The sequence below is a fragment of the Asterias rubens genome, chromosome 18 (assembly GCF_902459465.1).
Source record: "Asterias rubens chromosome 18, eAstRub1.3, whole genome shotgun sequence".
Taxonomy (NCBI): Eukaryota; Metazoa; Echinodermata; class Asteroidea; order Forcipulatida; family Asteriidae; genus Asterias; species Asterias rubens.
The window spans coordinates 2,178,524-2,205,710 of record NC_047079.1 but is presented as its reverse complement, the minus strand read 5'-3'; the positions used below and the strand labels follow the sequence as shown (position 1 = coordinate 2,205,710).

At 38.8% G+C, this 27,187-nt stretch overlaps 2 protein-coding genes across 2 annotated transcripts; one reads left to right on the top strand and one right to left on the bottom strand.

Moving 5' to 3' along the window:
* The first annotated feature begins 693 nt into the window (after positions 1-693).
* Positions 694-12,396, top strand: LOC117302575 (alkaline phosphatase, tissue-nonspecific isozyme-like). The gene is made up of 10 exons (XM_033786553.1): positions 694-903; positions 2,672-2,898; positions 3,341-3,456; positions 4,756-4,854; positions 5,975-6,115; positions 7,429-7,629; positions 9,632-9,637; positions 11,582-11,704; positions 12,008-12,058; positions 12,200-12,396. The coding sequence occupies exons 1-10, from the start codon at positions 694-696 to the stop codon at positions 12,394-12,396; spliced, it is 1,371 nt and encodes a 456-aa protein (XP_033642444.1).
* Positions 12,397-17,533: 5,137 nt separating this feature from the next.
* Positions 17,534-24,856, bottom strand: LOC117302574 (complement C1q and tumor necrosis factor-related protein 9-like). Its single transcript, XM_033786552.1, has 2 exons — positions 24,720-24,856; positions 17,534-18,346 (listed from the first exon to the last, which is right to left on the bottom strand). Exon 2 carries the CDS (start codon positions 18,344-18,346, stop codon positions 17,534-17,536), a length of 813 nt encoding a protein of 270 aa, XP_033642443.1. The 5' UTR covers positions 24,720-24,856.
* Between the last annotated feature and the right edge of the window lie 2,331 nt (positions 24,857-27,187).

Genomic DNA, 27,187 nt, shown 5'->3' with positions numbered 1-27,187 from the left:
GTAGTTTTCGCTTGAATAGAGTAGAGCCCCATTTGACTTTTCAACGGATCAAATTAATTTGAATATGATAGTGTATGCAGACTAAGTGATCTATTTATAGAATATGATGCCATTGTTTCACGCGAGATCTGGTTGTACGAGAGCTCTGTTGTTTTGCTTGTTGTTATCACGTGAATAGAACCCGAGTTTTTGACGCAATGCGCCCTGTTCCATTGTCTTTTATTGATAGTTTAACGACGTACGAACACAACAAATATTACAGACGATTCTTTTTTGTCGAAAAATACAGAAGATGATGGTCGAGAAAGAACACACCTTAATCTCGTAACAAAATACCCGGTATATGTATTTCGGTGTTGCAATTAATATAACAATAATGTTTAGAACTATATGCCAATTAGATATCTTTATAGTGATTAATTAAATGAAAATGAATACCCCCATAATCAACAAATGGATGTTTTATTTAGTAAATGATTTTTTTTTTTTTTTTCAATAATTATTTTTTAAGTGCACTCTTGATCAAATTTATCCTATTTACAAGGAGCTTCAACACCTGCAAAGGCTAAATCACGAAACCCATAAAATTCCACCAATGATCTTTCAGTTCTGAGCAGACGACACTATCTGATTGTCTTCGAGTAGTGTTTGTAGTGTTTGTGTAAATTATCGTTGTAGGTGCGAAGTACTGGAATGACCTGGCTAACGACAGTTTGCAAAAAGCAAACCAGAGAGCAAACACTCAACACGAATAAAGCTAAGAACGTGGTGTTTTTCGTCGGAGATGGGATGGGTATAACAACCGTGACGGCTGCGAGGATTCTCAAGGGGCAGCTGGAAGGAGATCACGGGGAAGAAACAGACCTCGAATGGGATAAGTTCCCTAGTGTAGCTTTGTCAAAGGTAACAATAATTATTACGTCTCGAACCTACACACTGAAACAACTACTGCAGGAGATCTTCACCGTTTTAAAAAAACCTCCCCACTTAAAGCAGACCTGGGGTCGATTTCACAAAGAGTTAGGGGTAGTCCTATATAGGAGATATTAAAAACGTATGGGTAGTCCAAAGTTAGGACGAGTAACTTCGTCCTAAGTCGAGATAAGACTTGTCCTAACTCTTGTGAAATCCACCCCCTGGTTGGGCGTTTCATGTATATATATATACATGAAACGCCCTTTACTACTACTTTTTAAACTGCAATGCAGGAGTAACTCACTAGTAATCGTGCAATGTTCATGCAAACAAATTGCACTCGTCGAAGCCCACACTCTCATAATGGTACCGCATCGAAACAAGCCAAGTCATGTCACGATAAAGTAATAACAAATGTTATTTATGATTACAATAATATTGTTTAACTATTGTGCGGAAAGTTGCCGGTTGTGGTGTTTTTAAGAGAATTATTTTGCACCAATGCAGGTATATTGTGGTAATTACTGCAGATTATTTTCGCGCTGACTTTAAGCCAGCCATGGGTGAGTTTTTGGCGGTTGAATTGGACATTGGATAATCACTGGACAATGACTGAAACCTCTATTGGTACGACCGCCAATGCGCAGCCCTGTACTTTGATTTGGACATTCAAACAGAAATGCGCCGTACTTTTGACCGAATGAGGGCGCTATCAAACATATTTGTATCATGGGGTTTATATATTCATCCCCAAACAGTTATTAAAGACTGGAAAACATAGCCACCACATTACAATCATATAAACCAAGGACAATAACACCCTTAAATGAGCCATTACAACCCGTATCTCAGACAACATTAACGGCGCAACAAGTGGCAGAACGTTGATCAAAACTGTACAGGACGAATCGTGGGACGGGATTGACGGGGATTGGAGAAGGGGATAGACGGGGATTGGTGACGGGGATTGACCTAGAGGCGAGAGGTTACTCTTTGGCGTTATTCAGGAGCCTCGAAGTGTGACGTCAGATGTTCAGGCTAGTATATCCCTATAGCCTGAACATCTGACGTCACACTTCGAGGCTCGTGAATGATAACGCCAGAGAGTGGCCTCTAGCGTAGGTCAATCCTTGTCCATCTTCACCTTTCACCTAGATTCATATGCAGATGACCGCTAGTACAAATGCCAAACATCACCTCGGACCAATCAAAACACGGAAACAGAATGCTTACGTCACTGCACGTTTATCAAATGAAATCACTGGTTCTGAAAAGCAAGAACCTGACCGGGGAAATAGTGCCCAGAAGTGATACAAATAGTGGGTCTCGTGGGATGAGCTTAGTCTAGTGATCGGGCGCATGTGTTTTGCGGGAACTAGCTCTTTGAAAATAGTGCCCGGTTACAACGCCTTCTCTTGACTGAAACCGTGAACAGCAACTACAAAACTTCCTTTCTTGTCCACGTGTTGTTCTTATTTCACATTTAAGACCGACACAATTCAGTAACTAGTGTACTTCTAATCTCCCCTCGGGCCTGTTAGTGACCAGAAGAGGTGCCTATTTCTCTTGGCCTTCAGCCTCGGGAAATAGGTCCCTCTTCTGGTCACTGAAAGTCCCTCGGGGGTAGACGTACAATTACCTCATTGCCAGTCAATGTGTGTTTAATAAATATGATTTACTTTCATTGATTTGTTGTCAAGTGTTTTATAATCATTTTAATCTTGTTTTCTTGAAATTGTATCGATCGAATTTATAGCTAATAAATGCTAGTTATTTACTTAGGTTTTCGTTGCTTTGTGTGCTTTCTAAAGGCAAGGCAACGGGATTCGTCACCACTGCCCGTGTGACACACGCTACCCCTGCCGCACTTTACGCACATTCGCCCCATCGAGACTGGGAGTGTGACTCTGATATACCGCAGAAGGAAACTGACATCGGTTGCATTGACATCGCTCAGCAACTCATAACACTCGGACAGGATACATAGGTACAGTCTGCAACATTGACACAAACCAGTGTTTGCGTTCACTATTCTGAATGTACCGTTTGATTATTCGCCACCCTCTGTCATGGGTGTTATGGTTTTTGAATCAAAGTATCTCACAAAATGACCGGCACTGAAACAGGTAGCCGGAAGCACTCGATATAGAACATGTTAAATAGATGTTAAATTAGAACGATATAGAACAGTTAATCAATTTATAGAATTGTTCAAGCGTCCTATACATAATGAAAGGCTGGCGAATGCCATTATTTCAAACTTGTCAGTATCACTTTATGCATGGTGTTCTTCTATTTAAGAAGCAGCTTCCTAGAATACCCTACCTGCTATTCATTACTGTATGCCGACCAACAAAATAAACTCGAATGTACCACCAACTTTGGGTGCGGTCATTTTTATACCATACTTCTTCATTAATCTATGCCATGTTATAATGGGTGGGGGAAGGATGAAAATGTTACCGAGAGAAGCTGCCGACCCAGAGTATCCTGAAGACTCTTCTAAAGCTGGATCTAGAAATGATGGACGAAATCTCATTGGTATGTAAACCTGACCAAACTTAAATCCAATTATTGATGACTATTGCACCATTTTGCTTTAACAGCTTCTGATCCCATCCAGGTTCCATAGAAACCGAGCTACTGAAATAAATAATGCTGAATTGATAATGGTGAATCAAAAATGGTTGATCGATAATTATTAGTCGATATTGGTGAGTCGATATTTGTAAATCAATAACGACTATTCGATGTTGGTGAATCGATAATGGCGATAATATTTGTGAATCAATAATGGTGAACCGATAGTCGTAAAAAGATAACTGTGAATCAGAAATGGAGAATCGATATAGGGAAAAGATAATGTTGAAACGACAATGGTAAATCAATATTGGTAAGTCGATAATGGTGAATCGATAACTGTCCATGAGCCACAAGGCGCTGACATTACCACAGAGAAAGCATGGTGCGTAGTTATAGAAGATAGGATGAATGTACTTGAATATAAAGTGGTAATGAATCTGAAATAAAAGATTAGTTTTTACAAATCCAAAATTACGTATGATGTATACCTTACATATAATTTAGTACTAGTAGTTACGTTTCACTCCTAAGCTAGGAGAGTTGTCGATTATATGTTTAGTAACATCATACATAATTTTGTATTTGTAAAAACGAATCTTTTATTTCATGATCATCAACAATCCAGACGAACTTATTTATATGCAGTGGACACTATTGGTTATTACTCAAAATAATTATTAGCATACCTTACTTGGTAACGAGTAATGGGGAGAGGTTGGTAGTATACAACATTGTGAGAAACGGCTCCCTCTGAAGTAACGTAGTTTTCGAGAAAGAAGTAGTTTTCCCCGAATTTGATTTCGAGACCTCATAATTAGATTTTGAAGGCCCCAAATTAAGCATCTGAAAGCGCACAATTTCGTGTGACAAGGGAGTTTTTTTCTGTCATTATTATCTCGCAACTTCGCCGACCAATCGAGCTCAAATTTTCATAGGTTTGTTATTTTATGCATAATGTTGATATACACCAAGTGAGAAGACTGGTCTTTGACAATTACTAATTTGGTCCAGTGTCTTTAATGGTAATTAATCTATTTACCTTATAATTATTCTTGTATGTTTATTTTATTTAAAATTTTGTGTTCTTGTAGAAGTAGTTTCACTTGATCAAACCTTGACTTTATAGATGTTTTTTAAAGTTCCACAGCATTTAATTTAGTTTCGGTCACATGAAGCTCTTGCTATATACTACGAATTGAAACAATCAAGCAAGGATTTGTTTCACTAGTTGTTTTACAATATTATGTTTTGTTTAAGACGAATGGCAAGCAGGTAAAGACAAGACAAACAGCAAGTACGTGTGGAATTTGGAACAATTTAAAGACGTCAATCCACTTGAAACTGACAACCTTTTAGGTGAGTTGTTGTTTTATGTACCAATTTGAACAAGTACGAACAATCGTCTGTATGACACAGCCAACCAAGGCATGTCGTTCGGAACATGATTGTGCCTACAACCTTTGCGCCGCATAAATCTTGGGCTAAATGTTTATGTAAATAGGTCTAGGATGTTGGCTTTAGTAAAGGGTTTCATTTTGGTATCGAAGGTTGTGTCACTTTATATTTGGCTGGGGCTTTAGGCTAGGTGCCGTTGATCTCGAATTCAAGCATCTGAAAGCACACAACTTCGTGTGACAAGGGTGTTTTTTTTTTTCATTATTATCTCGCAAGTTCGAGGACCAATTGAGCTCAAATTTTAACGGGAGCGTGTTTTGGCGACCATGACCAGAAACAAGTTGCTGACGTCAAATTCACTGACCGAAAAAATTTCAGAGAGCTACGCGAAAACGGGTCGGTAATCAGAAACAGTTCATGACGTAGGTACATCTCTTGGAAATTTATGTTCTCAAAATATATTGCCGTCATTTTATTATCGAGGAATGGAACTTAGTCTTTGTAATTTTATCAACATTATTTAATTGTTATGCTTCAAAGTATTTCATTTTTAAAAGAATTTCAGTACGTTTTCTGTTAGTTTTTAGAGTCCGCCATCTTAAAACCAAGCCTAACCGAGCCAACAAGTCGGTTACGGTTTGGTCGGAACAGCGGTTCAACCGAACACGCTCGACCAATAACCAAAGCTCAAACATGTTTCTGGTTAGGGTCGCCAAAACGCGCGTCAGGTTTGTAATATTTTATGCATATGTTGAGATATACCAAGTGAAGACTGGTCTTTGACAGTTACCAAAGGTCTCCAGTGTCTTTAACACGTTTTATATTCAAGCAAACCTAAAATTGTTGGTTGTACATCATTACATTACTTTGTTTGCACTCATTTTTTTGTTAAGTTATATCACAATAATATTACGTGTCCGTCTTAATAGGGAGCAGTCATAGGGAGGGAGGAAACCTTTGACTATCTGATTTATTCAAGGAAAAGTGAAAAGGCGTAGGTTTGAACTTTATAACTATAGCCAGGACGATTTAATATTGAAACTTTTGTTTGACAGTTATAATAAGTTTGCTTACCTTTCAGGTTTGTTTGAGCCCAGTCATATGCAATTTGAAGGTAACCGAATGAATGACGTAGGGGGTGAGCCCTCATTGTCTGAGATGGTAGAAAAGGCCATTGAGATACTTCAGAAGGACCAAGACGGGTTCTTCCTCATGGTTGAGGGTAAGTTATTATTACAACATACAGGTTTGTAGAGTGTTGGTTAATTGGTTTCATGAGCCCTAGCCTTGGCCAAGGCTTTTTACGCTAGCACCGGCCCGCTATGAATTTACGAACTGCATAGATACTACACCGCACGGCACATAACAATACTTTTTTCTTTTGTCAAGTTTCCAATTAAAAAAAAACAGCCTATATTGACTGACCTACTGCGTAGTCACATGACCAGACCGAATCACTTTTTGTGGCGCTCTATTTAATCGTCGTTGGAGCGGATGAAACAAGAACAGCTAACCTACTTGTTCTCGAGCATCCAAGAACACACCGCCCGAACTCGGCCGTAGAGTCTAGTTTCAGCCTCGTTGTATGAGGTACAACAACCTCGAAAAACCATGCTTCGACCCCTCGGTATTAAGAACTGTTATATACCGTGCAGTATAGTATCTATGCAGTTTGTGAATTCAGAGCGGGTCGGTGCTTGCGTAAAGAGCCTTGGACAAGGTTACATGAGCCCTTTGCGTCATTGCTGCTGTTCGCAAGAGCTTGTCGTTAGGCCCTACCTCTTACTTATGTGGCTAAGAAAATCATTGACAATCTGAAACCTCGTTTTATGGAGTATTTGCATTGTCTCTTTGATGCCATTGTTCATACACAGGTTGTATGTATTTTCATTGTTGATAACTAAACCACGCAGGTTGGCATGGACGACCGAATAATAGCAAAACATCAACCTACCTACTAGATTTTGTCACCAAAATAGACATTGCTGCAAACTTGTAATTAAAAATGAATACATCCCAATTGGTTGCAAACGAACATTCTTAAAAACTAGGGCCAACGTTTGTTATCTTTGTATTCGTTTGTTTTCCTAGTTTTAAAATCTTGGTTGAAAAAAACTCCGTCTATGATGTTGCTTCATCACGGTGTGGCCATCTTGATTTTACTCCATTCAAACTCATTGTAACCAAACTGAGGCTGGACGAAATAATAGTCTGGTGCCATGTTTGCGCAATGAATGTTAGCATTCATTACTGTTATAGAAACAGGGAACATGACCGATATGGTGACAGCGTGATTATAAACCTTTATCACGGTGTGGCCATCTTGACTTTATACTCCATTGTAACCAAACTGAGGCTGGTGCCATGTTTGTGCAATGAATGTTAGCATTCATTACTATTATGGAAACAGGGAACATGACCAAGATGGTGACAGCGTGAACATTCTTCACGAACAAGACACACTACCAGATTGTTCATCAAATGTCAATAATTCAAACACAAATAAATCATACTATCTTGAATTGATACACCAAGGTGGCCGAATTGACCATGCGCATCATGACGGGTTAGCCTACCACGCCCTGCATGATACCATTGCAATGGATAAGGCTGTAGCCAAGGCGATGTCAATGACCAATGAAATGGAGACTCTATTTATTGTAACTGCCGACCATAGCCATGTGTTCTCTATAGGAGGATCAGCTGATCGTGATAGTCCAATACTCGGCAGAGGAGGTAAGTTTCATCCACAAATATAACTTTAAAGGCAGTGGACACTATGACTTCTAACAAGCTTAAGCTCAATGAAAATAAAACTGATACATCGATTGACCCTACTGATTCTGTCAGCAAAATAACATTTGATTCTCATAATACGACAATGATCAAGCAAGTTTCCAGCCTCTGCCAATCAATACATTTTCAATTACGTAACTTAAGGAGAATCAAACGGTACCTGGATAAGGATACTCTCCATCATGTTGTCAGAGCTTTAGTCCTCTCTCGTATTGACTATGGCAATCTCCTTTTATTTGGTGCAACGTCATATGAATTGGACAGAGTTCAAAGACTACAAACTAGTGCAGCTCGTTTAGTATGTTCCACACCCTTGAGAGAACATATGATTACCCATCACTTAGGGAACTTCATTGGCTACCAATTAGAGAACAAACCCATTTTAAGATTGCTCTTCTCGGTTTTATGCTTTAACAAAACTACACCTCACTATAACCACTTAACTGTCACATTACACTCCTCCACGATTTCTTCGATCAATCGCTTGAATGCTCCCCGAGCAAACAAAGTTCTGGGGCAGAAGGCGTTCAGTGTGGCTACATTATGATTCCAATTGCAAGTAGAGTGCGATGCGCATTCTTTACAAGTTGCTTTAATTCACTTTCCTTGGTCCCTGCCTGCTACCAAATGTAAAAAAAATTCATAGAGATAGAGATCATAAACAGTTTCTGTGCTGCAGATGGTTTGGAGCATCCAATCATGTCCAGCACAAATGTGGGAAATTAAAAAGCCTCCGCTTAAAAGTGTTGGAAAAAGTTTGCCGAGATCTTATTAAAAACAATGATACTAACGATTTGCGAGATGAGCGTAAGAGATCATTTAAAAGGAACACGTTGCCTGGGATCGGTCAAACTGGTCTTTGAAATGTGTTTGTAACCTTTTGTTATAAAATGCATATGCTTATAGAAAGATGCTTTTTGGTGATACTTGTGTGGATCATTGTTTTCTACTTTTAAAATATCTTTCTAATCATATGCATTTTGTAATAAACGGTAACAAACGCTTTTCAAAGACCAACTCGACCGATCCAAGGCAACATGTTCCTTTAATGAAACAACATTGAAAGAAGTTGTAAATACTTGCACCTGCTCAACCTAAATTAGTAAGATGCAATTGCAGTGACAAAAGTTTACTCATCCTAGTTTGATTATTTTTTTCCATTCACTATCTTACTAATTCATTGGTATATATGTCTCTGAGAACGATCAACAAAAAACATTGTCAAACATTACCTGCTGAATTGTTTATCACGTTAAATAAACCAACTCTGTTATCGTTTGCAACAGTACAATTGAAAGGAACCCCACCATGGGTGGGGGATCTGCTTACCGGAGGCTAAGACAGAGGAAAGGCCATTTAGATGGAGACAGTATTTGTGCACTTTTAGAGCCTCTTTGTTCTGATGGGGATGAAAATGTTTAGTTTGGTAGCAGGCAGGGGACCAATTAGACTGTTGTAAGGCCATGTATAGACAACTTGTAAAGAATGCTCATCGCACTACTTCTCTTGTGAATCATACATGGACAACTAGGTAAAGTAGTCATGACAAAACAAGAACTCTCAGTGGCAAAGCATGGTTGTGGCTTAAAAATAAAAATGTTGTACTTGTCACTTTAAAGAGCATGGAAACAGTGTTTAACGATCATGCTAGTTTTTGTGTTTTATCAATTCAAACTAAGGGTTATCTTCAAAATGAATTTTTATTGTTGTCGGAAAAAATACTTCGCCCCAGCAGACATGCAAACCACAATGATAGCCCAATCACAACCAAATGGGAAGTATTCTGAGAACAAATAAAAATTAAGACAGCACAAACTTTCTTGATGTGCAAGGGGAATTAAAAAATGTGACTTTCAAAAAAGAGGCGCTGTTCACAAAACTTTGTTTAATGCAATGTCAAGAAATATGAGTGGGGCGGAGCCAATGTGGGGTAAATTCTAAGATTTAGGTCAACAACAAGTCCTGATCAATGTTGGGTAATGCACTAAGCCTACAGAGTGCTTATATGAAAAGCTGCCAGATTGATGGAATTATTACTTCTTTTTGTTATAAATTCAAAATGAAACAAATATTTCAAAACGCATTTCTCCATGTTTTTTGGGAAAAGGGTCTACTTTTGAGACAGCACTGTTACATTAGGATACAATTGCCCAAGTTTTTCTTACCAGAAATAAAAAGTCAAATTTTGGCCCTATTCAAAACCGAAAGGAAAACACTCTCCTGAAAAAACAATGAAATTTTGAGGTAAACAAATATGGTTAAAAATGTTGATTTTGCAAGTTCTAAAAACATACTCTAATGCACGTTCTAAAAAAAGCACAAGGGTGAAATTTATAACAATAATTTGTTGTCTCAAGTAAAGCCAAGGATGGTAATTTGTAGTGATAGAAAAGGTTTTGGGTGGAGTGGAGTTGTAAATATTAACTAAAAAACAGTTGTTCAGTCCCCCAAATCGGCTTAAAGTGGCCTAAACACAAATGAACTGTTACCATGGCAACGTATTATATAATGATTTGAAATGTAAATTTTGTTTATTTGGACACCAAGTCCCTACCATCCAGAAAGTATAAGAATTTGTTTTCTTTTTTTTTTCACCATGGACACGTATGTCAATATTATTTGAAAAGACCCTTAAAAAGCATTTTTTTTACGTTTTTGGGGAAAAAGTCTAGTTTTGCGGCAGTACTGTCACAACAGGATATAATTGCCCAAGTTTTTCTCACCAGATATGAGAATACCAATGTTGGCCCTAACAACAGCCGAAAGGAAAATTTTCTGAGACCCCTAGCAGTTGACATTTTGGGGTCCAAAAATAGGGTAAAAATTGCGATTTTGCAAGGGGTTAGTTCAAAAAACTGTAATAAACGATGCAAAAATGGCACAAGGGTGATATTTAAAGCAATATTTTTTTTCTCAAGGACGGCCAGGGATGATACTTTGTAGTGATATACTAGGTTTTTTGAAATATTTTAGCATTTTGGTGGGGTGGAGTTGTAAAAATGAGCTAAAAACCAGTTTTTCAGACCCCAAAATCGGCCCAAAATCACCAAAAAACAAAATGAGCCGTAACCATGGCAACGGGCTATATATGGAATTGAAAATGCAATTTTGTTTACTTGCACCCCAATGCCCTTCCACCCACAAAGTATAAAAACACATCATTTTTTTGACCGTGAGCAAGTATGTTATTTATTTACCTGAACTGACTCATAAATACTAATTGTTATGTTATGTTATTGTTATTGGTAATTACTCAAATTAATTATGAGCATAAAACCTTACTTGGTAACGAGTAATGGAGAGCTGTTGATAGTGTAAAACATTGTGAGAAACGGCTCCCTCTGAAGTAACGTAGTTTTCGTAAAGAAATTTTTCACGAATTTGATTTCGAGACCTGAGACTTATAGTTTGATGTATCGAAATCAAGCATCTAAAAGCACACAACTTCGTGTGACAAGGGCGTTTTTACTTTCATTATTCAACTTCGACGTTTGATATTTTATTGTCTTTGACAATTACCAATAGTGCTAGTGTCTTTGAACAAATAAAAGCTATATCTTTCTAAATATCATTTGTATGCAAAATAGTATACGATGAATTTAAAGAGAGACTGTTTCTAACTATTATTATTTATTTACTTCCCTTTTTTCAATGGGCGATATCTCTCGATAAATCCAATTGTTTGTAGACTGCAGCTTGATTATGTTTTGAAACAAAAAGTAAACTCCGTTAAGTTACCCGAATTCAGTGAATTTTACTGAATTCTGACCAGTAAGTAATGTTAACAAGTTGTGCAAGCTTCTCAGTTTTCTATAAGTGAATGGTGACTCATCGTCAAACCATTCATATTTAAATTCTAATTACAACAAAATGGTTTTGCATAAATGGCAAGGTCTGATGAATGACGGTTTGCCATTTACAACACTCTCATATGCAAACGGCCCTGGAGGAAATGAGGAGTTAAACAGCTTTAAAAGTACTGGTTCGAGACGGAATCTGACGGATACCAACACAGGTAAAGCTCCAATTGATTACTTTTGAGTATTGGTTTGTACCACTCAAGTACACCACTCAGTAAAATTAAATCCGAGTATATGCAGACTTTTTGATTTGTTTTAAATCTTAAACATATGATAACTTGGCAAAGTTACAGGGAAGTATTTGCAAACACGATTTTGCCAAGGGAAAGTGCCCCTTTGCCATTTCATAGAGTTAATCATTAACTTGTGTAAACAATTATTTTACTGGTATTGTGATAAATATTGTTTTATCATAATTTTTATTGTGATAAACAATGTTTTATTATGTGTGTGTGCAGAGGCTGCCGATTTTCACCATCCAGCGCTTGTCCAAATTGATTCAGAGACTCATAGACCTTTTCGCAAATACTTGGGCGCGCGCGGAAAGCTTGTAATTAGGTGCATTGTGGTCTAGCTGGTATCCATATCTATCCCACAATGCACCTCATTCCACAGTCTGCGCTTGCGCATTGGTATTTGCGATAAGGTCTATGGTGGAGAGGACGTCACTATTTACGCCAATGGACCAATGTCGCATCTTTTTCACGGGGTACATGATCAGCACTACATTGCCCACGTGGTCAGATATGCTTCCGGGTTAAACTGCCACAATGGAGCGCCCTCTACTGGACCAAATTCCATTTTGGCTTTACTGTTGTTTTCTTTCGTACGGAAGTTTATAGATTGAAAAAGAAATTCAATGAATGTATTTTGTCCAGTTTGTAGCAAAGACAGCCAAGATTATAGTGTTTGCAAACAGTAAAACAAACAACCCAAAACATGACATCTGTTAACTTTTTTTACAACCGCTTAAACCGGACCGACTTTTTTTCAGTAATACCACTTTTGAATCATACAGTTAAAAAACGCCAGGCCTAAATGAGAAACTGACTGCTTTAGTTTAGTGTTTGATGAAAACAAATCACAAAAACAAATTACTTGGACATTTATGAACCTGCGATCTTTATATTAACGTAGCCCTGGTGTTTCCTTGCCTTGTCAATATACTTGTTCGCCAGGGCCAGAGACGTGGCCAGAGACCAGTTGACCCGCTCTGTAAAAATGAGTAAAATTTCACGCAATGCAGTAGCGTGCAATGGACGGTTACATGTGGAAGGGGTCGTTGTGGAGAGGTTTTTTATGTTGTAACAATGTTTTTTGTTCTACTTCTTTAGGATCTATATTTTCATTGTCAATATTCAGATAACTTAATTTTAGCCATGAAGCTAAAAAAACATGATTTTTTTAAGTGAACGTATTTTTGTTTCATGTGTGCCTCTTTTATTTCTACATAGCGCGAAGTATCGCTGATTTGTTTTCCTCGCAGTTTTGTCGTTCGGTACACCCCGACGTACATTATGGTATCATCGGAAACCTTTGACCCTCGTCTTTCCTAATATTAGAGGAGATTAAAGCCATGGTTAAAACTAAGGCTGCACAATTGTTTGACCAACAGAGGGCGTTATTTATAATACTCGGATGTTATTGTGGGCTTCGTGTGTGTGTTCGACCCCCCCCCCACCCAGTTTGTAAATATTATTTCAAATGTGACGTCAAGATCACATGGGGCTCCCTAGGGTGATCAACCATTTCCCTCCAATAGACCGTGTAAGTCTCACGATGATAAGGTCGCCACTGAGCTTCCGGGCACCACATAGCCATCAGCTGGGGGAGATTAACGTGCGTGCAATTGTAGTGTGATTTTGTTTCTGTCTGATCACTTTTTGTCAATCCCTAAAACATATTTGTCGAATGATTACAATTACAGTTACCAGTCACTAAAATCTGTTAACTTAAACAAATTAAAATGAAGCAGTAGAAGTGCCCGATTGGTAAGTAAAGTGAATTTGTTGACTACACTAGCACACCGAAGTTAGTTTTGTTTAAATAAACATAAAATGTTCATCTTATTCGAGCAAAAAAATCAACCTAATGTTTCTATGACACATCATTGCCCCCTGGGACCCAAACTCCCACGGCAGTTTCGCTTTTATTCATTGAACATACATTTATTAAATTTTAAATTAAATTGTTACCTCAAACAAGGTAAAAAAAAAAAAAATACATTGTCAATTTTAATGTATTTTGTCAGAGCAGACTAATTTGCAAGCACATAAAGCAACATAAGGCCAGTTGTGTATTGCTTTTTACACGAACGTTTTACTATACTACTCAAGTCAAGCTTTAACAACTTTTTTTCAACAAACTGAGGATTTTAATTTGAAGACACCTTTTCTGGGGTACGTTTACACTAAACCATAAGTTAATGGCTAAATTCTGTTGTTTTGAAGCATTTTCTAATACCTTTCAAAATTCAACAAATAATTGTGAGCATAAAAACCTTACTTGGTAATGAGCAATGGAGAGATGTTAATAGTATAAACAACATTTGTGAGTAACGGCTCTCTCTGAAGAAAACTAGTTTTTGAGAAGAAGTACTTGCTCGAATTGTTGAGGTCTCAAATTCCATGCATCTGAAAGCACACAACTTGTGCGATAAGGGGTGTCTTCCCATTATTCTCTCGCAACTTCGACGGCCAATTGAGCTCAAATTAATGTTCACGGGTTTGTTAATTTAAGAATATGTTGAGATACACCAAGTGGAAAGACGTGACTAGTGCTTGAAAGTTTTCTGTGTCCTGCCTGTGCCCTTAAAGGGTAATTTTAAACTGATTTTCAATTGTATCCTTTGTTTTCTCAGAGTCTACTTTCGCACAAATGCTTTTGGGAAACAAGAATATTCAATGGAGCAAAACAAATTAAATGAACACATTGCGAACAAAATGTATTTACTATTTGCAACTTTTGGATGAGATTGAAGTCTTTTTGATTGTTTAACACGCAACGCAGGATTCCGCCTTGGGCCGGTGTTTCATGGAAATCTGTTCCCTGAGATTCTGTCCCAATTTTCGGGAGGACTTACTTGTCAGGAGATTATGTTCTCCCAAAATTCCCTCCCCCTTATACGGCAAACTTGTTACAAACTACTTGTGACAGCGCCTTCGTTTAAGTCACCCTCACTCAGCCCATGTTATAGTTTCCCAAACAGGGGAAAGAATCTCTGGCAGCAGTCCTGGATAATTGCTCGTGGCCCATGAGGTAGTTTCCTCCTCCACAGTGAGCGGTGACCATCATGGTGGTTTTTTTTAATTTCGAAAGCACCCTCTTTTGGTTCAATCTGCTTCAGACCGTAATGATATCGGAATCTCCGACGACAAATCTTTAGCACTCCGGCTCTTCGTTAACTGCGGCCCCCACCAGCCTGGGAAACCTAGGAGGGACCAGTTCATTTCGTTTGTTTGCAGTTTTTTCGAAAGCAACAAGAAAAATGAGCAGAGTTTTGTTCCTCCGACAACGGAGCCTACAATCCCGGCCAAAATGCTTGGGCCAACCATTCCTACGTTATATATAACCACTCCCTGTACATTTCACACTGACAATAAACCTTGTCTGCCCCCGTCAATTTTGAATGTAACGAAGACCGGCAGTCGGAACAAACATTGAAATGGGGCAGGGGGCCCAAAAAGATATGGCCGGGATTGCAGTCTGGGTAACAACACCGCACACTGTACGGTCGTAGTAAATAGAAGCAAAAGAGGGCGCTATTGTAATTTTCATCCCCTGGTTTCCAAGAAAACGGTGTTCGCAAGCACACACACAACCAACGTTCGGATCTGCACACATCACATTGTACATTGGTGACAAATTTATACGAAGAGAGCGCTTTGAAAATATATTCCCAATTAAAATAACAGCGCCCTCTACGTATATTTTCTTACAGTTTGCCGTCTACATAGGGTGCGTTCGATTAGCTTCCCTTGGTCGACCCCGCGGTGCTCACTCGGATAAGAACTAATCGAACGATCACACTCGCCCTCTCGTGGTGACGGCATGCACCTCAGGTCACCCCAACTGACCCACTCCACAAGCAGGGCACTTGGGGTTGACTCGGGTGAACCCCTGAAACGACGTACAGGCTATTTGAACGTACCGAGGGCAGACCGGGGTTGACCTAGGGAAGCTATACGAACGCAACCATAGATTGTTGGTTGTGTACAGGGACCGGGGTTTATTTGTCGAGGGTTTAGGTCCAATGCGCAGGTGCGTAAGTCAGTCAATGCATGTGCTGATTAATGAGGCACTAGGACCGATTTGCTCGACCCCACCGGTCTCATCTAGCAACACTGGGAAGGGCTGATGAGCTTGTACAACTTATATCATTCATGAGGGTCTGGTCAATATTAAGAGAACAAGTTGAATTCTAGATTATCAGACTATAAGAAAATAATGCTTAACATTACTTAATTGTGCTGGGCAAACGGTTGTTATACCATTGTGCCATTAAAAAAAGCGTGCTCTGAACTATTTGACATAGCAACTTTAGTCTGATGATTTAAAATTTAAGGGTTTGGGTTCTTTTTGTAGGAGGACAAAAACACAATGTTCACTGATTTACATTAAACTTACACTGTTCAAAGATAGTAGAACGTTTCTCTTTAACAATTACTTGCTGAGGTGCTGTAGTTTTTGAAATGTAGAAAAAACAATGTTGGGGAAATTGTTTAGCTTGTAAACTGTGTGTAGCAGTAATGATATTTAAAAACTCATTATATATCCAAACGGAAAAAAAAAAACTAAAACGATCGACTGATACTACGTCAATGTTTATTCCTTAAAACGTACTTATTTAAACAAACAAAATACACTATTTCTAGAACTATGATATATATCTTAACGTTAGTACCCTAAAATAATGATTAATAGTTTGTTGAGAAATAATGATTTGTAGCAATATATGTATCAATTATTATGTCATGTATTCTAACGTTAATGCAAACATTAAACACATTCAAGTGGTTTCGACGACCTCTAATGTTTTTTTGTTTAATTTTACTGCCAACGACACTTTTATGTAGTAAGTGAGATCAAGATAAACTGCAATATTGTGTAACCAGCTCATGAGGAAAATTGTATTTTCCAAATTCACAGTAAGATGGTGCTTTTTTTTTTGGTAAACCAACAAAACGAATACCCAATGTTTCATCTGCACTAAAAAGGTGCTCTCTCTTTTAAAAACAAACTCACGCGAAACTACGAGGAACAGTTATATGTTTCACAATATCGAGACGTGTTCGGGAAAGGAAGACACAAAAGAACTGTTTTCCAGGAACTTTAAAACGCTATGACCTTTTGATCAGAAGTTATCAATATTTTGTTTAATATCATAAGACATCAACATAAGACAACTGTTACCAGGTGTTAGGTGAATTATTTGTATTTTGTTGCTTCAACAGGGTACACCCTTTTCCACCAATTTAAAATGTTTGAATAAAAATTGCAGGCATAACCGGCGGCCATAATGAATTCCATCAAGGAATATAAAGTTACAGTTGTTTTTATATACTATTAACTAAACTGTCGTTTTTTTTATTGCGTAGTTTCATTTTGCATATTTATTTTGGAAAATGAATGTCGTAGAGTCGTTTCAAGGACTCATCATTGCACCCTCGGAATTACAGTAGAAATATAAAATTTTCCCGAAGATGTGATAAAAAAAAAAAAAAAGATGAACTGATATTTGTTGAAAAAACAACACATTTTAATGTTTTCGTCACAAAAAACACGTTTGCAATACCACGCTCTAAAACATAACGTTTTTAATCAAACTAATTGTCCTACATGCATTAAAACAACTGTTAATTTATTATTTTCATCTAAACAAACTGCCCCATCTAAACACAATTAACTAGGTGATTATTGTATTTCGAAACACATAAAGCGTTATATAAAACAGTAAAACGTTTCCGTGTGTTTTTATGTTTGATTTAGATTTCGTACAGCAGGAATCCAGTAAAAGACGTGTAATGGCTAGAGCTACTATATACTTGACCGTATAAAGCTAAGTGAACTTGATCTCCATAGTGCAGGGGAATCACTGCACTGCTGCTCACTTGATGATAACCTAGATCGCGTACATGCCCTGAAACAATGGTGTTACCGTTCTTCCTCAGCTGGACCCATAGGGAAGACCCACTTGATGATTTATTGACTGAAAACATCAATACGTATACCCCAGGCACATTACACGTAAACGTGCCGTTATTCAAGTTGAAATCAGTCCCTTCCTCTGAAAACAATAACTCTTCAAAGGGCAGAGGATCATAAGCGGATGGAGGGCTGAAGGCGGTATTCCTCACTGCAGTGAAGGCAGACCGTCGCGTACTACATTCACCTGCTTCACCAGTCTGTCCAGCTGGTCCAGGTTCACCTCTCTCCCCCTTCAGACCATTCATCCCAGGCAGACCTTGAGGTCCTTGTTTCCCTGGTTGACCGAGTCCTTGATCTCCCTTCAGTCCATGATCCCCTTTAGCGCCTGGCTCACCAACCAGTCCATCTGACCCCTTGTCTCCATTAGCCCCGGGTTGACCTACCTCACCAGGGGAGCCTGCATCACCTCTCGGGCCTACAAGTCCCTGACCATGGTTCCCATTAGATCCGGGGATTCCCGGTATACCGGCTGGGCCTTGGCAGCAGGAGTTACACGTCAGTCCCGGATCAGGTGAAACTGCTGCTGTAGCCACCAATAACCAAACTTGCATAAAAGCCAAGACAATGGCCACTGCTATAGTAATCTTCATCTGTAAGTTAAAAGACAGACGGAAAACAAACAATTACAACATTTATAACAATGTTTTCGTAGCTGGGAGGGTTGGTCATGTGTCAGTTGGTCCAAACTTTTTATGTATTTTTATAAAATGGTACATTAGTTGACTAACCGAATTAAATTCTAAGTTCGATGAACTAAATCGGTAAATGAAGTGGTTGTTAATTTTATTTTGAAATCACTTTTTTTTTTCAAAAGAACTGGACTTATAAACAAAGTTAGCTTTAGTTAGTTGTCAGAATTACCCCCATTCTAATGTATGGTGTTTGTTTTGCAGGAGCAGACATACTAATGAATATGTATGTTTAAGTTTACACTAATGAATATGTATTTTTCTCCCAAAGGCTGTGAACTCTTGTTATTATGCTAATGTTGTAACTTTGTATATTAATAGGAGTGCAGAGGTCAGTGTCTTCCCTTTCCTTGTGGTATGCAATATTTTAGGGAGTGGCATTGAAGTGCCTATATCTCAACAGTGTCGCGCTACAATTACAACCTTTGAGGTTGTTCTTTTACTGCAATTGTAATGCTAAATCAGAAACAGATTATTCAGGCTGTTATTTTAAGCAGTTGATTGGCAGAGAACTGAGGCGGCAGAGATCGGCAGTTTGAGATTGGAAACAAGGAGAAAATCGTAAATTGAGGATAATGATTCTAATTGAGCAGAGTTCTTGAAACTAAATTGTTCTTGGAAATGTGTATTTCATGCTGTATTAATGGAGCATTGGATTTGAATAGCTTTGTAATTTGAATACTCTGAATTTGTAGTTCACCATTTTTTGAGAAGAAATCAGACAAAGAAATAGTTTGAGAAGTGCATGTGTATTTATCAAACTGAAGGAGAGCATCAGGCATTATTGTATTTGTTTTAATAATTATTTTATAGATGGCCATGATGTTGAGGTGGGAATCTAACCCTCTCCTAGAAGTTTAAAGGGACTATACCCTCATAGATTGAGAAGCGTTAATGGAAGTTCTGAGACGGACAAAAAGGAAGGCAGGAGAGTGTATGACACGTGCCTACATAAAGTGTTAGAAGAAGAGTGGAGCAAGACATTGGTACCGGAGGACAGTTTAACCTTTGGACATTTTCACGGTGGGCCAATTTTATTCATCCAATATTTTGAACGTTTTGGTCGGAGTTGAAGTCAGAGTTGAAGTCATAAGCTTTATTTGACAAGATTGAGACGAAGTGTTTTGAGTTTATTGATTAGTTTCCGTATAATCAAAGATATAGTTATTCATTGTAGTTTTTCCAGAAATGGGGCAGTGTCCCCAGTGGTTGTAAATAAATGTAAAATAATTGTAAATACAATATCTTGTCGAAGAGACTTTTGTTCTAGAGTTAGCAAACTGTCTTTCGCGTCACGGTTGCATTGAGTTAGCTGTGACATAAGTTTTCCAAAATGTTGTGGTCTTTTTGAAAGCAACTAAATGGGAATGCCTTTAGAGTGTTAAAACTGTTTATAATTGATATAATTGTCAACAGAAGTTTCGTTGCCGAACGGTTTAGAGCCGGGACACTTATTGCTACGTCCTTAGGAACGTAAAGCCGTCGGTCCCTTGTGTTGTGTATAACGCATGTAAAAGAACCCAGTACACTTATCGAAAAGTGAAGGGGTTCACCCGGTGTTGGCTGCTGTGTACGCCGTGCCACCTTGTAACCCCTTCTTAGGTGTTACATAAATGGTTCTCATCGAGTTCCTCGAGTTCATCACTTCAATAAGTTATCTTTCTGAAAGTTGGTAAAATTATACTCAGCGCCTTGAGTACCTTGTTGGTAGATACGTGGGCTAGATAAGACTTCGATGTCATTAATGTGTATTATTCGTCGGATTGCCACTCTACGGGTGCGAATGATAACAGGTCTGTTGTATATAATTTGGTTTGCGCCTTTAACACCATGTGTGTATCTACTTGCCAGGTAGAGTTTGTTCTTAGAGAACTGTCTTGCTTAATGCTACTACCGCGGAGTAGATTGTTCGGGTGCTCGGGAGACTTGTCAGTTCTGAAAAGAACTGTACTGCTTATTAACTATTACCTGGGCGGATGGAATAGAAATAGGCTGGGACTATTACTTATTACTACCGCGGAGTCAGTTCTTAGGTTGCTGTAGTCATCGTCAGGAGACTGACGATGACTAGAGCAACCCAAGAACAATGGAGGTTGACTTTATAAATGAATTTTATGTTGTTACTATTGAAAGACCAATTTGAGACATCACAGTTTCGATCCATACATATGATACCTAATACGTTACTCGGCGATCATGTGGTGTCACTTGGAGCCACTCAGGCAACAAAACTGACTTGAAAAAAACCCACAGCTAAAATCGTACTCTTGAGTCTTCGGCCGATTGTGGCCATCAACGTCAGTTTTGATCATACTCTCATGACTACATCAACGTACCTTTTCAACACGTTTGGTGACTAGGCTGGTGACTTGGCAAAGTTCAAGTATGGCGTCTCGTTCAGCACGGATCAACTCAATGCTCTACGTGGTCACTTATTGAGTTGATCCACTTAAAGCCATTGGACCCTTTCGGTAAACAGTTTGTCCAAGGCCCACACTTTGTGTACCACAACTTCTATATCAAATAACAAACCTGTGAAAATTTAGGCTCAATCGGTCATCGGAGTCGGGAGAAAACAACGGAAAAACCCACCCTTGTTTCCGCGCGTTTCGCCGTGTCATGACATGTGTTTCAAATAAATCCGTAATTCTCGTTAACGAGAATTTATATTGTTTTGCTGTTTTCTCAAAAAGTAAAGCATTTCATGGAATAATATTTCAAGAGAAGTCTTTCACCATTGCCTTCTGTAAACCCTGTAAGTTATTTGTAAATCTGTGAACTTTTTTTTTTTCTGAACCGAAAGGGTCCAATGGCTTTAAAGTAGTTTCTACTAAATAAATTCCGGATCTTATTCTTAATTACAGTGATTTGACTTGAGCAAAGACAGTTTGTCAAAAGTGGAAAGTGAACCTGTGACCCTCATTTATCGGCACTCTCCAACGGAGTTATCAATCAATATTGTTCACGGTTTACCTATTTTGCCAGCAAATCACAAATGTTTACAACAAAAGAGTACGAGAAAACAGTTGACTGGGATAACAGGGTAAGGGTAGAACCCAGAGACAACCTCAAATTGTTTTTATTTTTGCTCCTTTGCTAAGGCTTGCTCACACTATGACAATTACGGCTAGCTACGTTTAGCTGCGAATCGCAATTTTTAGTTTGCCGCCATTCATCGTGTGTTGCCGTCAATTGTCGCTGACGAATCCGCTAGCGACCACAGATGGCTGCAAATTAGTCACGTCTGTCGCTACTATGTAAGCCAGACTTTGGCTGGCTCATTTAGTGGCGGCAAAGACCAAACGGAAAGTGAAGAACGTGAAAATCCCAAGACCTTGGCGGCAAAAGGGAAAAAACAAAATTGGCTGACGGTTGGGAACGACCTTCAGCGACAACAGGAAAGAGGTCAGACGGCTGGCAGCGGAATGGGATGCGGCAAGGAACGGTGGCTGACGGTGGGTTGCGGCGACGATGACGTGACTCATTTGCCGACATCAAAACCTCTGTGTGTAGGTTGTATAAAAAGTCGAGTTTGGCGTTCCCACTCTTCACAATATTCTGGTCATCCATTCATCAGACATCATGACTACCAACGAAATGGACCCTTCCCATGAAATATGTTAATACATTCACGCGTGCGTACAAACCCTGTTGGCTGGCAAACACCATAGAGTTGTGCACTAAGTAGACGCGCGATTGCGTCTGCGTCACCCATTGGCCGTGTACAAAACAGCGCGATGTTCCCTCAATTTGCCAACCAAAACGTTAGTGCGCACGCGCTATGTGTAATTTACATATTTCATGGGAAGGGTCTATTGTGACGAACTCAAAACGACAATTGACCATAGATATATGCAATTGACCCCATGCACGCGCGTCACACGCGGCGACTGATGCCACGCTCACCATGTTGGTGGTCAATAGATTTACGTGTAAACGCAGAGTCGCCTGAAATGCGCACTTCTCTGAACAACACACGTTGACATTGACCACCAAAATGGCGCCTCCAAGATTATTTTGATGATGACGTCAGGTAAATTGGGTCAATAGGCGGAATCGTACGGCATGGAAATGTCATAGACCTTATCGCAAATACCAATGCGCAAGCGCAGACTGTTGAATGAGGTGCATTGTGGGATAGATATGGATCAAATTTGGATACCAGCTAGACCACAATGCACCTAACTCCAAGCTTTACGCGCGCGCCCCAGTATTTGCGAAAAGGTCTATGCGAATGATAATTGCGGCCGTCTGCGTCAAGAAAATGAGGGTTGCGTTCTCCAACAAAATCTGAACGCAATCACAATGATTTGTTTTGCTGTCACAACTTTGCCGACGGACACGACTGATAATTTCGACCGTCTGCGGTCTCTAGCGGGTTCGTCAGCGACAATTGACGGCAAAACACGTTGATTGGCGGCAAACTCAAAATTGCAATATGCAGCTCGACGTTGCTTGCCGTAACCCTTATTTGTCATAGTGTGAGCCAGTTAGCACCAGGCCGATGACTTGTTTAATCACCCAAAACTAGGACACTGTGGTCGAGATAATACTTTTGAAGAATTCGTTGACAAGAATTTAGTTTTGAGATGACCTCGTTTTCAAAAGTGATGATTTCAGCGCAGCTATGCATGCAATAAATTATCGGCATTATATAGCCCTGTTCGTACTTCCTGCGAACGCGAATGAGATACGAATGTTTAAGCCACATCCCTGTTTTTGCAGGGATTGAACACATTTCAACTGATGCGAATTAGACGTTGCGATTTTGTGACGTCAACATTTGTAAATATTCGCATTCGCATTTGCAGGAGGTATGGACAGAGATTTTTCGCTTGAAAAAGCTAAACATCATGGCAATAACGGTGCTTCTAACAAATTGCAGGCGATTAATTAGCTGACCGACTCAATCACAAAACTGTTCATAACAAAAATAAAACTGGTACAAAGACAAACAATCACATTTCCTAAAGGGTGAAGACATTATTTTGTAAAACGCACAACAACTGCACTGTAAACAAAACAAGTTTTTAGGTTATGTAACAGCTTTCGAACGCGTCAAAGGGTGTATAGGGTTAACACGTAACAGTATATGGGGCCAATAAGTTGTGTTGAAAGCAATGGTTTTTGCCCATTTATAAACGGCTGATGCGTCAAACTAAACTCGTCAAGCGTTTCGTTTTTACCATGATGCGTTTAGTTTGACGCATCAGCCGTTTACTTTATGTTAAGAATGTGTTTATAAGAAGCGTTTAAAATGTGTTTAGCACATCAACGATTCCTGATCGCACCAGTGTTTAAGTTTGATGTAGAAAATGGGCGAAACCCAATGTTTTACAACACAACTCATGGGCCCTATACAATGTTACGTGTTTAACCGAAACCCTTAGATGCGTTCGAAATTTGTTACAGAACCCAAACACTTGTTTTTATGGTGTTTCTTGCTGAGGCTTACCACCATTTTAGTTTTTATGTTTGCCATTATTACGTTAAATTGGGTCGAATTTTGCCAATTTTGTTGTAATCTCGCAACATGGCAATGTAATGCCTTAAAAAAAGTACTCAATTGCCCTGGTTAAACAAAACAACTGTCCCCTTAACCGTGGCCCGCCAAGGTTAAAGGATAAAGTGTAAAGATTATCTTAAAACCTTTTGAGCAGGCGATACACTCGTCTTGCCTCGGTTATTGCCCCCTCGGTTTCCAAAAAGAACATCGACATCTTATTCTAGGTACATATCTTGTATAATGTTCAATCTGAAATAGTCTACCTAATTACTATATATACAATAATGCAATGGTCACGTCAAACAATGCAATGCCATACATTTTTGACCATAATTATCTTTAAACACTATGCTTTAAACGAGCAGAAAGTCAAGCGCCGTTTATGTCAATCCATGGATAAGAACTTGAAGTCAAATTTTTTAACAAGGCATTGCACTGAAAACCAGCGTAAAAATTGCCTCGTCCAAAACCACCTGCAAGTGTAAACGCGAGAAACAAAACCTTTGAGGCAATTACAGCAAGGTTTCAAAGGGAGATGCGACTGGGTGCACATGTTTGTGTACAATCATAGTACCACCACAGTTCACTAAGATGGCAGAGCTTTAGGAGAGAAGAGACCTTAGCCACTGCATGAGAATATCAGCTGTATCGAGTGGTGTCCCTTTTGGAGCAAAAACTGCAACCGCATTGCAATAGGCTAACCTTAAACCCACCACTTGTATCTGGAAACGAAAGCTTCAGTACGGCAGTAGAATGAGGAACACTTACCTTGATGATGTGTTCTTGTAGTCCAAACCTTCTCAGTTCCTCTCTTCTGATGCAAAGTTGTTATGAACACTGCTGCTGGTGCAGCGCGTTTAAATACTGCTGTATTTCCATTGAAGTGCTCATCAGTCTACTTCGGGTTTGATTGACAATTGATGAGCAGCCAATCATAGATACGTCTTAAAGTCACTGATTTATTGCAGTGACTTACTCTACCATCGGTTTGAACGAGGCTGTATGTTACAATAGTGGATCAATACCGTGTTAAAGTCACTGATTTATGGCAGTGACTTACTGTACCATTGGTTTGAATGATACTGTATGTTGAATGGATACCAATGGTGTAAAACTCTACACTACATTGTGGATGTGTTAAAGTCACTGATTGAAAGCAGTGACTTACTCTATCATTGGTTTGAATGAGACTGTATGTTGAATGGATACCAATGGTGAGTCAGTGATTGAAAGCAGTGACTTACTCTATCATTGGTTCGTATGAGGCTGTATGTTACCAATGGAGCTCAATGTGTACATGCTTTAATGGTATGGTATTTTTACATGTATATCCGCCCTACTGGGTTGCACTGTGTGATTGCTTCCTGAAGTTCCTGGCCGTTTTTCTTCTATTTCCGCTCAATTGATGTATTTCCCTGATGATTGTGAGTTAAAGTGCAAGTTTATTATCAAAGAAAGAACTGTGTACGCAATATATATACTGTTCAGATGGATCTCTTTCGTGCTTCCTCTCTTTTGAAGTATATGTTTACTAACACTAAAACAGTGTGTTTTTTTCCGAAATCGAAATGCAATGACAATGTATTTATAGTAGAGTGCGCCACCAACAGAGCAACATTAAAGGCACTGGTCACCATAGGTAATTACTCAACAGAATTGCTAGCATAAAGACTTACTTGGTAATGAGCAATGGAGAGATGTTAATAGTATAAAACATTGTTAGAAACGGCTCTCTCTGAAGAAACCTAGTTTTTGAGAAAGAAGTATTTTCTCGAGTTGTTAAGGTCTCAAACTGAAGGCATCCGAAAGCACACAGCTTGTGCGACGGGGGTGATTTTCCCATTATTCTCTCGCAATTTTGACGACCAATTGAACTCAAATTAATGTTCACGGGTTTGTTAATTTAAGAATATGTTGAGATACACCAAGTGGAAAGACTCACTAGTGGTTGAAAGTTACCTATTAATGTGTCCTGCCTTTGCCCTTAAAGGGTATTTTTAAACTGATTTTCAATTGTATTCTTTGTTTTCTCAGATTCTACTACCACCGAAACGCACAAATGCTTTTGGGAAACAAGAATATTCAATGGCGCAAAAACAATCAATACAAACCACACAAATCAAAAACAATCAAATGAATGTTTTAAAAAAACAGGTAACACAGGATTCCGCCTTGGGCCGGTGTTTCATGGAAATCTGTCCCCGGAGATTCTGTCCCCATCTTGGGCAACCTCTTTGACATAAAGGACTCGTTCATATATTGAAAATCTCATACTTTACATATAATTTAGTACTAGTAGTTACGTTTCACTCCTAAGCTAGGAGCTTTGTCAATTATATGTTTAGTAACATCGTCATAATTTTGGTATGTAAAAACGAATCTTCTATTTATGATCATCAACAATCCAGACGAACTTATCGATATGCAGTGGACACTATTGGTTATTACTCAAAATAATTATTAGCATACCTTACTTGGTAACGAGTAATGTGGAGAGGTTGGTATATACAACATTGTGAGAAACGGCTCCCTCTGAAGTAACGTAGTTTTCGAGAAAGAAGTAGTTTTCCCCGAATTTGATTTCGAGACCTCATAATTAGATTTTGAAGGCCCCAAATTAAGCATCTGAAAGCGCACAATTTCGTGTGACAAGGGAGTTTTTTTCTGTCATTATTATCTCGCAACTTCGCCGACCAATCGAGCTCAAATTTTCATAGGTTTGTTATTTTATGCATAATGTTGATATACACCAAGAGAGAAGACTGGTTTTTGACAATTACTAATAAGGTCCAGTGTCTTTAATGGTAATTAATATATTTACCTTATAATTATTCTTGTCTGTTTATGTTATTTAAAATTTTGTGTTCTTGTAGAAGTAGTTTCAGTTGATCAAACCTTGACTCTATAGATGTTTTTTTTTATAGTTCCACAGCATTTAATTTAGTTTCGGTCACATGAAGCTCTTGCTATATACTACGAATTGAAACAATCAAGCAAGGATTTGTTTCACTAGTTGTTTTACAATATGTTTTGTTTAAGACGAATGGCAAGCAGGTAAAGACAAGACAAACAGCAAGTACGTGTGGAATTTGGAACAATTTAAAGACGTCAATCCACTTGAAACTCACTGACAACCTTTTAGGTGAGTTGTTGTTTTATGTACCAATTTGAACAAGTACGAACAATCGTCTGTATGGCACAGCCAACCAAGGCATGTCGTTCGGAATATGATTGTG

What these genes read in the sequence shown, in the direction of transcription:
- LOC117302575 (XM_033786553.1), top strand. Translation starts at nt 694, where the DNA reads ATGACCTGGCTAACGACAGTTTGCAAAAAGCAAACCAGAGAGCAAACA. An exon ending in GTTCTTCCTCATGGTTGAGG is followed by an intron (nt 6,116 to 7,428) that starts GTAAGTTATTAT and finishes TGATACACCAAG; the next exon opens with GTGGCCGAATTGACCATGCG. An exon ending in TCTGACGGATACCAACACAG is followed by an intron (nt 11,705 to 12,007) that starts GTAAAGCTCCAA and finishes GTGTGTGTGCAG; the next exon opens with AGGCTGCCGATTTTCACCAT.
- LOC117302574 (XM_033786552.1), bottom strand. Translation starts at nt 18,346, where the DNA reads ATGAAGATTACTATAGCAGTGGCCATTGTCTTGGCTTTTATGCAAGTT.